This window comes from Clytia hemisphaerica, unplaced genomic scaffold, assembly GCF_902728285.1.
Source record: "Clytia hemisphaerica strain Z4C2 unplaced genomic scaffold, Clytia hemisphaerica genome assembly, whole genome shotgun sequence".
In the NCBI taxonomy this organism is placed as follows: domain Eukaryota; kingdom Metazoa; phylum Cnidaria; class Hydrozoa; order Leptothecata; family Clytiidae; genus Clytia; species Clytia hemisphaerica.
The window spans coordinates 181,014-193,234 of NW_027104274.1; the positions used below are offsets into that span (position 1 = coordinate 181,014).

The 12,221-nt window shown below is 35.4% G+C and overlaps 2 protein-coding genes across 2 annotated transcripts; one reads left to right on the top strand and one right to left on the bottom strand.

Moving 5' to 3' along the window:
• Positions 1–1,259: 1,259 nt before the first annotated feature.
• On the top strand, positions 1,260–2,241 carry LOC136816794 (serine/arginine-rich splicing factor 4-like). Its single transcript, XM_067073121.1, has 2 exons — positions 1,260–1,284; positions 1,415–2,241. Exons 1-2 carry the CDS (start codon positions 1,260–1,262, stop codon positions 2,239–2,241), a joined length of 852 nt encoding a protein of 283 aa, XP_066929222.1.
• An 815-nt stretch (positions 2,242–3,056) lies between these two features.
• Positions 3,057–12,221, bottom strand: LOC136816732 (zinc metalloproteinase nas-13-like). The gene is made up of 13 exons (XM_067073052.1): positions 12,138–12,221; positions 11,610–11,687; positions 10,367–10,414; positions 9,631–9,669; positions 9,229–9,321; positions 8,875–8,916; positions 8,452–8,563; positions 8,025–8,162; positions 7,509–7,588; positions 6,461–6,565; positions 6,076–6,131; positions 4,099–4,282; positions 3,057–3,437 (listed from the first exon to the last, which is right to left on the bottom strand). The coding sequence occupies exons 2-13, from the start codon at positions 11,671–11,673 to the stop codon at positions 3,148–3,150; spliced, it is 1,251 nt and encodes a 416-aa protein (XP_066929153.1). The 5' UTR covers positions 11,674–11,687; positions 12,138–12,221; the 3' UTR covers positions 3,057–3,147.

The following is a 12,221-nucleotide window of genomic DNA, read 5'->3' on the forward strand; positions in this document are numbered from 1 at the left end:
CCAATGTTTTCTCAGTAATTTCAAGTGGTTTCCTCGAACATTTATGTCTTTGATTGTACCATTAAAATGATTCTTCATAGCATTTAATGGCATTTCTCATCAATATACACTTGTCCAATTCCAAAATGAGACTTTAAGCGCTCCTCCGAGACTCAAACTCATCTAGTGTAGTTAATTACCGAAAGCATCCAACGAGGACCTTTTTATAAACATCTGTTTCCCAGGCATAGCCTTACTGGAAAATTTGATCTGTTGGTCAAAAGTTTCAAAAATCTTATTCCTAGAAATTAAGATCTGTTTCTCCTCAAAACCTAGATTTTTAATCTCAAAGTATCTTCCCTAGAAAATTTGGTCTGTTTCCACAGTTTTCAGAATCAAAATTTTGATCTGTTCTCCCAGCCTATAAGAAATTTTTTTCGAACCTTAGTCACCTGTGCAGCACCCGAAGGTCAATGACCAATAAACTACAAAATTTTACCACCATTAACCCTAGTTCACATCACATAGAGAATGGCGTATCGACAATTATAATCTTTGAAACTAATGTAAGCATCATGACCACTCCAACGACAATCTACGGTATACTCATATACACTCTTGTATCAGAATAATGACACGTAATTTAGATGGGTCAGGGAGAAGGTATCGGGATGGAAAATTAATAGCTATTTGAATGAGTGGAGATTCGAAATTTTTTTAATCTATTTTTTATTTCTATTTTATTGAGTGGCAAGAGGCTCATGTCCATTATTGCAACTATAGACGCTTTCAATGAGCACCCCCGTCAGCCTTGTACTGACTACCGTGACCCGGGTGGACGTTCGTTAATTTACCAAAAATGAACCGTTGTGAGTGGAAATCGATTCAAAGTGTTGTCAATCACCACCATACCACATCATCTGATAGGGATTTTCCAAATAAGTTCCAAGTAATATAATATTACTTTCCAAACAAGAGCTAAATTAGTTTTACAATGTTCTTAGTTCAATGTTTACCGATATAACAAGGGACAAACTACGGCTCTGTGAGACGGGGGTGTAGAAAGATGATTTTCATTATTTCAAAAACAAAATTCAAAACCTGTTTAAAACCTGTTTTTTTTGGTGTGAAGAATTTGACGTCAAATGAAAGATTAAACACTTTTTGACGTCAATTTCAGTAGAGTTCAAATAATTTTGTACAACTTTCTAACAACTGTATTCAACGAGACACCGGCTATCTAGTACATACACAAGCACAAAGCACCGACATTTTTCAAGATGCGAACCAGAAGTAGAGCATTAAGTAAGTATAAAACTTATGTTGAAGATGTTGAAAATATTCTAATGTTAATGCATGCCGGATACATAATAGTATAGTTTATCATCTTCCACCATAAAACTAAACAAAGTTTTTTGTTATTGTTAATCTTTAGGACGGCGCGGACGATCTCCAGGTAGTAGGTTACGATCTTTATCACGAAGACGTAGTCCCCTGTCTCGTAAACAACGATCCCGCTCACGTAACCAACGCTCAATCTCACGACAACGTGCTCGTTCACAAAACCCGAGAGCAGTGTCCCGAAAACGTTCGACATCTCGAAAACGATCGGGATCGAATCGTCGACGTAGAACTTATGGAAGAAAGAGTTCACCGAGTATTGCACGACGACGATCACCATCGGCACGCAAAAGTCGTTCGGTAAAACGGAAACGTTCTCGTTCTGCCAAACGAAGCCAGTCGGCGGCTGTTGTTAATAAGCAAACAAACCAAGAAACGAAAAAGTTGGTTCAAACTTTAACGAAAAGTCAATCAACAGCTTCTACAAAAAAATTGAACTCCCGGAAAAGATCAGGATCCCGAAAGAGGTCAGCCTCGAGAAAAAGGTCCGCTTCTCGAAAAAGTCTTGTGTCGGCAAAAACATCGACCCCCACCACCGACGTTCCCCAAGAAACATACTGCACACTGAAAAGATCGGTTTCCAAAAAGCGACGTGCTAGACGACAAAAGTCTGCTACACCGACACGAAAACGATCAGCCTCGGCAAAACGAAAACGTTCTACCTCCCGTAAGATATCTTCTTCCCGAAAACGATCAACATCGGCAAAACGAAAAAGGTCGGCTAGCCGAAGACGGTCGGCACGACAAAGAAAAGCAGCAGATAAACAAAACCAACCAAAAACTCGTTCTATCACTTTCGGAGAAACCACGAAAGCTGAAACTACTGTTGGAGAGTTCGAGCTTATCGATTTGTCAGATTGATTAACATTTATTGAATGTTGAAATGAATCTTTAAGAATAAACACTTTGAAAAATAAACTTCAAATGTTATCAGTTTCCATTTTGAGGAGAAAAAAGAGCAAGAGTAAATGTTTTACCTTGAATAATTTTTGCGGGAACTAATTCGTCTAATGATGCTTTTGATCACACCAGATTTCATAAATGCAACCGTTTGGTATTCTAGCATTTATTTTCAAACTTTTGGCCAGCCAAAAGCAAAAATAGAGAAAGTTAAAGAACTTTTTAGAAAAAAGAGTGTTAATAATTTTGCTAAATTAGAGTCCCTCGAGCCGCATGACAGTTGTCCTTTGCGGACAAAGCCTGTATATCAATTGTTTTCTGATTTGATACAAAAATAGCATTTAGTGCCTCACTGTTTGATTAAAGAGAAGGATCAAGGGTAATCAGAGCAATCCAGGGAGAAAGTGGCACCCTCCCCTACCTCCAGTTAGCTAACAAAGAGAAGCTTTCGGGTCGCAGACATAATTATACTTTGCATTTTTATAAGAGGACCTTTCCAATTTTCGAAAAAATAAAGGTCCATTTGCAAAAAGGTTTGAAAAGTGAATCTGAGTTTGAATATGTAAATATAAAAAAAATGAATTTCAAAATATAACGTGTAAAAAAAGGTTACATAAATTAGCGAATAAATAGATCGATACAAAAATATAGAAATACAAACTGAAAATATTTTCGGCTTGAAAAAAAAAATTATATAAAATCCATATCTCAAATTAGTAAATAGCAATATATAGATTTTAACCATCAAATCCATTGTTCCCTACTTTGAAAGATATCTTTATATGAAATATTCTTTAGAGCATTCAGTATATAGCGTCATCATTAGCTCCATTATCAGTTCCAGACGAGTTCTGGACCTTTAGAGCCTCAATAAAATTCTGTACCCTCAGAACCATAAATATCTGTAGCCTCTGTACCATAAATTTCTGTAGCCTCCGTACCATATGATTCTGTGCCATATGATTCTGTAGCATCAGTACCATATGATTCTGTTGATCCGTCAGATACCCATGACCATGTAGCTTCACCTCCTGTTTCTGTTGTTCCTCGGGTTGTTCGTGGACGATTCGTTGCAGGTCTTCGGGTTGTTCGTGGCGCTGGTCGTGCTGTTGTTCGTGGCGCTGGTCGTGCTGTTGTTCGGCCACCGGCAGAATTACCTAATGGTTATCGTTTTCAAAAATGAAATACTGTCAACTCTCTTATTCGAGTCTCTCCTATTCAAATCTTTTTGTAATTCGAACTAAAATATTGATCCCTCAGGTTGAAATTAGTGTAAAACAGTCTTTGTAATTTGAATCTTTCTCTATTTCGAAGACAATTCTTGGCCACTTAAAGATCGATTTAGAGAGGGATGATAAAGAATACTTTCGGAAAAAATGAGGGAGAAAAGTCGGAGATTATAACACATTTGTTGAAGTACAGAATGAAACATGGGTATTCCATATCAATATGAATAGATTTGACAAACTTTTGAAAGATAACACCCCTGTGTCACAGACGTGTTGAAACCCTGGCCCCAATGGGAAATTGACTTTGATTTCAACCCCATCCAAAACCCAATATAAAAAATTGCACTCTTAACACATCCCCACTGGATTTTTCGACTTAGAAGAATAATAGAATTTTTATCACCATTGGGATTTCGATTGAAAGTTTCATCGGGGATCGGGGCCTATTAGACAAACTTTTTGAAAGATACTTACATTTGAAGTAAGCTCTAACTTTTCAAAGATTTCTAAAATTTTATCTTCGCTGTGGGAAAGTTTCATTGGGGTGGGGTCCCAGCGGGTCTGTGACACAGGGGTGTTAGATACTTACAGTTGAAATAAGCTCTAACTTCTTGTAAATCCTCTGCAGATAAATCGGGAACGTCTCCAAGGATTCGTAAGTCCTGCGCCGTTAACTTTGCACTCTGAGCATTTTTCAAGATCGTCATGGTGTTTTGACCATTTTTAGAGAATGATGACAAAGAGTATTGCATAACACTCATGTAATCATATGGCTGTAATGTATAGCAAAAAAAATGAGGCATTTATATGTTTTTTTAATAAGCATAAATTCGAAAACAGGCTCGAAGATGCTTAGGTCGAGGGCTTGACAAGGCTAAAAACAGCTTATAAGGATGCTAATATCACAAGCAAAATTTTAGGGAAATTCCGAAGATCCGTAAAATCTCAGCCAAAAACAGCAAAAATCTGGAAAATACATTTATTCGTAGGCTTAAGGTGATGCTTAAATTAGACTTAAATTTTTACCATATCTGAGCCTAGACATGCTTACACAAGTGCAATGCTTATAAAAAACATGTATAGTGCTTATTATTGGATTATGTTGAGGAGCAAGGCTACGCTAGTTCGTTCACCAAAAGCGATAAGACATTAGTTAATATTTAGAGTTTAGTCAGTAGTCTATATTCATCCACCGAGCTGCATTGCCAGTTCTGAATAGGACAAAACACGTGTCAGCAGATGGACATAATAAGTGCTACTACACACTACTATAGGTGATATATGATAATTAGCAGATATTCAATGGGTAAAAGTTGGTTATTGAGATTTATTAACCCGAGGTGATGTAATATTCAACAGGCGAAGCCGAGTTAAATATACATCACCGAGGGTTAATAAATCCAATAACCAACGAAAACCTATTGAATATATGTTTTATTATATACCCAGAGGCAAAAATAAAACATTAATTATGTCAATAGCTAAACGTTTCACTTTTAAAACACTCCCATTGGCTGCGTTTAGACCAGCCTGGCATTTGTAATTGCTTGCAGTATTCTTTTGAATTCTATTTTTCCGCGCAATTGTTCGGTTTGTCAAACGCCTAATGATGCCAGCGTGTTGGCATTTCGTTGACATTTGAAATGCCATTTTGAGCAAAGGAATCCCCTTTTCTGGCATTTCAAATCAAACAAAGGAACCAAAACAAAGAGAAAAAATGACATTTTTGATTTTTTAAAGTATTTGCACGTTTTTTATTCAGTTCTTTCTATAGATTGTAAAATTTGCAAGATTTGCCATAGCCTAGCCCTACGGCAAAAAGTTTCAGTCTTAATGACTGCAGTTTTTGAGAAATTCCATGCTTTTCATTGTTTGATCTGTCAAAGTTGAACTTGAGGGAATCACCTTTTCAGTAATGACTCTAAAAAGACGATTCCTTAAATGCAATGACAGAAAATACAATGGAAAAGCTATTAAAATCGAATCCCTCATGAGCAAATGCAAAATTACAAATGCCAGTTTGTCTAAACGCAGCCATAATCGAACGTTCGAATGTTTTTCTTTCTTAATGATTTTCTTAATTACTTTAAGTCATAAAATTTGTTTATGAAATTGACAATAGATTTATTTTAATGAATTTCTTTGATAACAACAAGAGCAACAAAAAAACTCAAACTTTGAAAGCAAAATTTGAAAAAAAATTCTACCGTGGTATAATAGCCATGGTATATCAGGAATTATTCAATGGCTGTTTTTGCCTACAGGTATATAATAATGTGAAATGTTCCTTAACATAACCCGGATTTATTTTAAATTTAATTGTATAAAATGTATAATATCTGCTTATGACTTGCCGATTTTCGCCTTTTGAGAAAAACTTTTCCAGTCCCAAAAATGAATTAAAATAACACTAGTCAAAGAGATGAAATGAGATGAACTCATGCTCAGTTGATTCGCTAAACAGTCGATATGAAGATATGAAATTTTTAAAGTTTAAGATTTGCGAAGTGAAATCCAATCAAAGAATTTGAGTTAACCGTAGAACAATAAGAAAGAGAACTCTTACCACGCTAGTTTGGAAGATGTTGTTATTTGATGCTTTGTCGAACTGACTTGCCATACCTAAATAGAGAAAACTCAGTTCAGATATCTAATTTTCTTAATTATCTATTTTTGATGGGTTTTGAGTTTACCGGGAAAAAACAGTATTGAATATCCATAAAACCAATATAGTATCGTTTGTTGTAAAAATTAGTGATCAAAGGTACCCCTGAGGATAGGACTAAAATTACATGTTTTCCTGATGATTTCTCCATTAAATACAACCTACAAGAGACTAGTTTTTCGTCCTCCATGTATTTACGACATGTCCCTAAAGATAAACCTGCACAGGCTCTTTGGACAGAATAATCACCTCAGGGATAAAAGTTATTTAGAGATAAGAAACTTACCGTCTTGAATATTGTTCCAGTTGATTTTGATGAATTGATCACGATCGAAGCGATTCTGTTCATGATAGAATCCCATTGCATGCATCATTTCGTGCAAAACAATATCTAGCAAAAGAAAAGAAGTTTTATGATGATATAGCAGTCGTGCTGGTACGTAATATTTTTTAACGTTCATTTGACGTTTATACAGAAGAACCTGAACTCATGAAAAAAGTCTTAGGGCTATTTAGTTTATCTATAAATTTAACCAATGTCAATTCTAGTGACTATGATATAACCCTCCTTACTCGAATGATTTTTTCCTCTTTCCCCTTTCATGTTCGAGTTGTTGAATGTCGACTGTAAATCTTTTGAACCAGTAAACAATGTGAATGTGTCAATCCCGTTTCAATGCATCTTTCACCATCACCACAAGAGAATTATACACCCCTTTCTCATAGATTCGACTCCTTCCGATTGGAAAAATTGGTATCAAAATATCAAAATCATATTCTAAATTCGAAAACAAATCCAAATCCCAAGCCATAAAAAAAGCATCTAGTTTTGGTCTGTTATATTTACCCCCACCGGGTCTGTGAGTAAAAAGTGAAGAGTAACAAGCTTACTTCTCGACTGTAAATCAGAAAAATACGATAACATAAAAATACACCTTTTCGACCGTAGTCGCGCGTATTTAAAGGGACATAACAGTACTTGCGAAATTTGTAAACAAACTGTATGCAGCGGATACAAAATCAAAACAAATGTCACATGTCAAAATAAAAAATCAAACCAAATATGGCTAATTTTGATTGTTCAATTGTTTTACAAGTTTGTTTTGGACACGTGATTTTAATTGTTTTTTTTAATGACACGTGGTTCGCGCAATGTTTACATTTTACTACTTTAATGTCCCTTTAATTACCCCCTAAACTCGATCCAATCCTTTTTTGATACATTTTTCTATTGTTTATAGGTGCGAAAAAAGGACTGGGACGGTTTTAGTGGAAAAAAACGAAAAATAAAATGCAATTGGTGGTTACAGTCGAAAAAAGTGCATATCACTCACGTTTTGCTTCGCATCCATCATCGATACTGATTGGTTGTTTATTCCCTTCACTGGTGTCTTTGCCCAATAAACTGTAACAACTGAAAAGAGAAAAAACTTTTTGTTTCGACAATTGAAAAATCCCCCGTCATTCAAAAATAAATATCCCGAGAAGTTTCACTAGTATTTGCTTAAGCATTGATCACAATTTCAGGAAAATCTCTTAGGGTCCCATAAAAATATTTTGCTCCAAGGAAAACTTCAACTTATTTAATATTCATCCCAAATTTGACTGGAAAAAATCAAAGCGGTGCGCTAACTCCTTATTTGTCACTTTGCATTTTTGTCGGAAAACACACTCCAATAGAACTTTAAAATGACCATAAATTTTCCTAGGGGTTTTGGGAAAATCACCCCAAAATCACTTAATATTGACCCCCCATTTTATAGATTTTCTCCCAGAGTACAAACCCCCCTGCTTATTCCTATTCTATTCTATCTACTCGGAAATTAATAATAGTAAATCGATTAACAAACCCTCCATCCTTGATAAACTCAACACGATGAGCTTGGTTACTGTAAGGTACCCAAACATCGTAACCACATCTCAAATGTTGATTCATGGATTTTATGGCTTTCTCAACGTATGGTCGAAGTCTATTTGGATAGTCAGATCTAAAGCGGAAAAAATAACCTGGTTAGAACGAGATGTTCGAATATCCGTTTTTTATTGGGTTAGCAAGAACTTGATATAGTCTGATGCCAATGGAAATGCGTTAAAAAGTATTAGCACTTGGCACAAAATCATTAATAAATTACAAATGGAAATGCGTTAAAAAGTATTAGCACTTGGCACAAAATCATTAATAAATTACAATTGGTCTTGAATTATGAGAACACTTTGAGAATACCACAACAAAGACTGCAGCTAAATGCAAAATTAACGAGAAAGATTTCATCTTACCTGAAAGAGTATGGTATGACTAATCGTTCTCCGGGTTGTGTTGGATTCCAAAGGTTGATTTTGACGCTGTTTCGTTTACGATTTTCACTTTCTATTATATCGTTCTTTCGGCCTGTCAAAGCGAGTTAGAAAAAAAAATTAAGTAACGCCGCCGGCACCGCTTTAATTTGCTTACTGACTTCATAACCTAGGAACAAGATTGATAAGAATGAAATGGTCTGACCTTATAAAAACACTCAGGAATGGTAACTAAATTGAGTTTTTCCACTCCACCCAACTTGCATAGTCTGAATAGCCTACCTCTACAAAACCCCAGGTAGTATATCCTTTAGTAGATGCCAGCAGCCTACCCAAGGTGCAAATTTTTTATGTCAAATCGTTAACATATATAAAATATTTAAATATCAAAACTAAGAATTATACCGTATCTATGGTAGTTGACGTCAGCTACGCTTTTCAAGTGACCTGGGGACAAGTTAAAAAACAATGAAATTAGTGTCGGTTTTTACCGAAAATTTCAACTTTGAGATTTTACAGGGTTTTAGTTGGACTTTATGACACGCCCACACAAAATCAAAATACTCAGTCATAAAACCTGATCTAGTGGGTGTATGATGATAACATTTGGTATACATATTAGGATTATGTTAAATGTCAAAAAGTTTCAGTGTCAAAAAAAGTTTTTTTCTGTGAGCTATTAACAAAAAACCACCAACCACCAAGGTGGTGGAAATCACCCCTCCCCTGATAAAAAGCGGGTTAAGCTTTGAAACGTACCAAATTTCTTCCTTGTATCAAGTACTCGTTTCAACACTTTCGTCTCTCCAATGATGTGTTTCAATTTCTTTGCAAGGCGTTTGAAGTTGGACACTACAGTTTGGAGAGAAAGAAGAATAGGAAATTAGGATAGTGGTTAAAAGGAGTCATAAAAAGACCTAATACTATAGATTAATTTCGATCGAAGATTGGGACGGAGACGCCATGAAGTCCAGTTTCAAATCATAGTTTAAGTCAACTATTGATTATGTGGACAATACTGGGCATGTCTAAAGATGTATACAAAGCCATGGTTACCAAGATAATTTGATCAACTTCTAAATCAGAATGTAAATAGGGCTTAATTAGGCCAAGCTGCAACGGCTGCAATAAAATCGTAAACCTCCCGGAATAAAGTCTTACCATCATTATGTTGGATTCGCTCAATATCTCCATGTCGATCTAAAGTAAACAGAAAAATTAAATAAAAGGCCTGTTTAGAAGATTAAGATAGATTAAGATTAAGATATAGTTGGATATATCAGCATAAATCATATAGTATTTCGTGATCATTCAGTTTAAAAAATGTGTCAAGGAAAAAGGCTGAGTGGACTTAAATCAAGAAAGAATTTAACAGCTTAACCCTTTAAGTACCACGGTAATTTTTCAAGAAGAAAATTGCTAGTTCAAACTTTAAAGGCTTATGTCTCCGGATCTAGAAGGAGTTTGTAGCTCGTTTATAGTTCGTTGGATAGCTTAAGAGATTTAGGCGGACCTGCCTGAATGATAAAAAGGAGCCCAGTAGTAAAAATTCAAATTAATTCGCTAGAGGACAGAATCAAGTACAGCAGGGCTAATTTTGGAAGTTCTTGGATTACTCGTTGACCGAAAATAGTCAAAAACGGTCAAAATCTTAAAAAAGTTGATTTTTGTCAAATCTTTGCATTTTTCTTACTTTCTTTTTTCTCATTGGAAAGACTTACTTTTGATTTTTTTTTTGCTTGACCATGAAACCCAATCCAATTCCTACGAGTTAGACCAAGAATGACGATTTCTAACACAAACTGGGCATTACAGGAGGGCTTGGTACTTAAAGGGTTAAGAAATGGGAATAACCTTTTTATATAACATTGTGTAAAACATATGTACTATCACTTACGATAAAAATTCTCGTTGACTTCAATTTCCGTCGGGGGTCGAAAGACGCCTGGAAAAAAGATTGCAATATCGCTGAACAATGGAAAAAAGTCATAGTCTAAAAAGGGTCTTGTTAAACCGCCCTTTAAAGTGTATAAACAAATGTCTGGCCGAAGATAAGATGAAGTATAAATTAGGCGTTTTAAGCCGCGTTTTGATTTTCATCAAAAGTTTAGAAGTATCCAGCATAAAACGGAGGATTACTCACTGGTTCTGCTGTGATTAAAAAACTAATTTAGTAAAATATAGCCTTTTTTATAAGAATAATTTTATAAGAACAGCAAGGCACCAAAATAAAGAACAATCTAAGAACAATGCTGAGTAAATTTTTATTCAAATTAAGGGTCAAAATAGTACAAATAGGGTATTAAACCTAAATTACTTCATTTTGGTTCTTTAAATAAGAAAAGGACACGAATTATTTGAGTGCCAAAAACAGATAAGAGCACCCGATCCTCATCAAACATTAATTGTTTTTATAAAAAAGGTGTATCTAATATTTATTGATCGATGCCTTTTTAGGAAACAAAAAGAGTGAACCGACAGCCTTTACCCTATTTTGGGTACTACTGTGAAAGCGACTGTAGTTCAGTGGTAGAGCATCCAGCTACAGTTCGCAAGGTTGTGGTTTCAACCCCCAGCTGGGTCATACCAAAGATTCTCAAAATGGTACTTGATGTCTCTCTGCTTGATGCTCAGCAATTAAGAGATGGATCAAGGGTAAGTGGAGATATCGAGGGAGAAATAGTGGCGCCCTCCCCTCTGGGTAGATAGCTATCGAAAGAGTCGCAGACTTACTTATTGTAAAAAGAAACCATTCTATTCAAGACCCTGTATTACAAAATCAAAGGAGATGGGATATATCGTAAGATTTCGCGGGAGTATGATTTCGCGGATGGCATTATTGGAAAACAATATTTTTATGATTTCGTTGCTTTACTGCCAAATCATGCATGTTGGTTGTCAAAATACGCATTGTTAGCGCTTCATTGAAGCCAGTAAACATTTAAAAAGGAGTTTAATTTACAAGTTTTGAGTTTAGCTTAAACATTCTTCGCGGATAAGGACTTTCTAAATTTCCATTGAGACTTAATCTCGCGGATGGCGCCCCCAAATCCGCGAAATCAATGAAATTCAATATCTGCGAAATTTTATACTATTAAAGTAGGTAAACAGGAGAACAGATACTAAAAATAATATTATACCGTGTTTTGGTAAAGCATCAAGTGTAACCACTATAAGCGATACAGCCAAGAATATCAACTTCATTTTTGAAAATGTATCTAGATGATAGAAAAGAATTAAATTTGAAAATAACGAGGTAAGCCAGTGTCCTATTTATAATGACATAATGATATTTTAAAATTAATTACCATATAAATGCAAGATAAGCCTGGTACGGGCACCAAGTATAGACACACATGTGTCACAGAGACAGCGGGTCCCCCATCCCTCTGGGAAATTTAGCCAAAGTTTCATCCCCAGTAGGAAAAATACCCTAATTAAATACAATTTCAGCCCAATTGTCCACCCATTTAAAGTTCAATGCAAAAATTGCTCACTTAAACCCCGACCATTGTATTTTTTAGGTTGAATTTCTATCACAATTGGGAATTTGATAAAAAATTCATCCTTGCTGTGGGGATTTCCCTGGATTTCCCTATCTGCCGCGAAACCCTCCAAAACGTCACTGAACCAGGGGTGTATAAAACTAAATAAAATTTTTTTTGTACCTGTTCCTGTTCCAATTATTGATGACTTTGATGGAGCACAACTAAAAATCTGAATTTTTGAAAAAAATTCCCTTCCTTGCGACT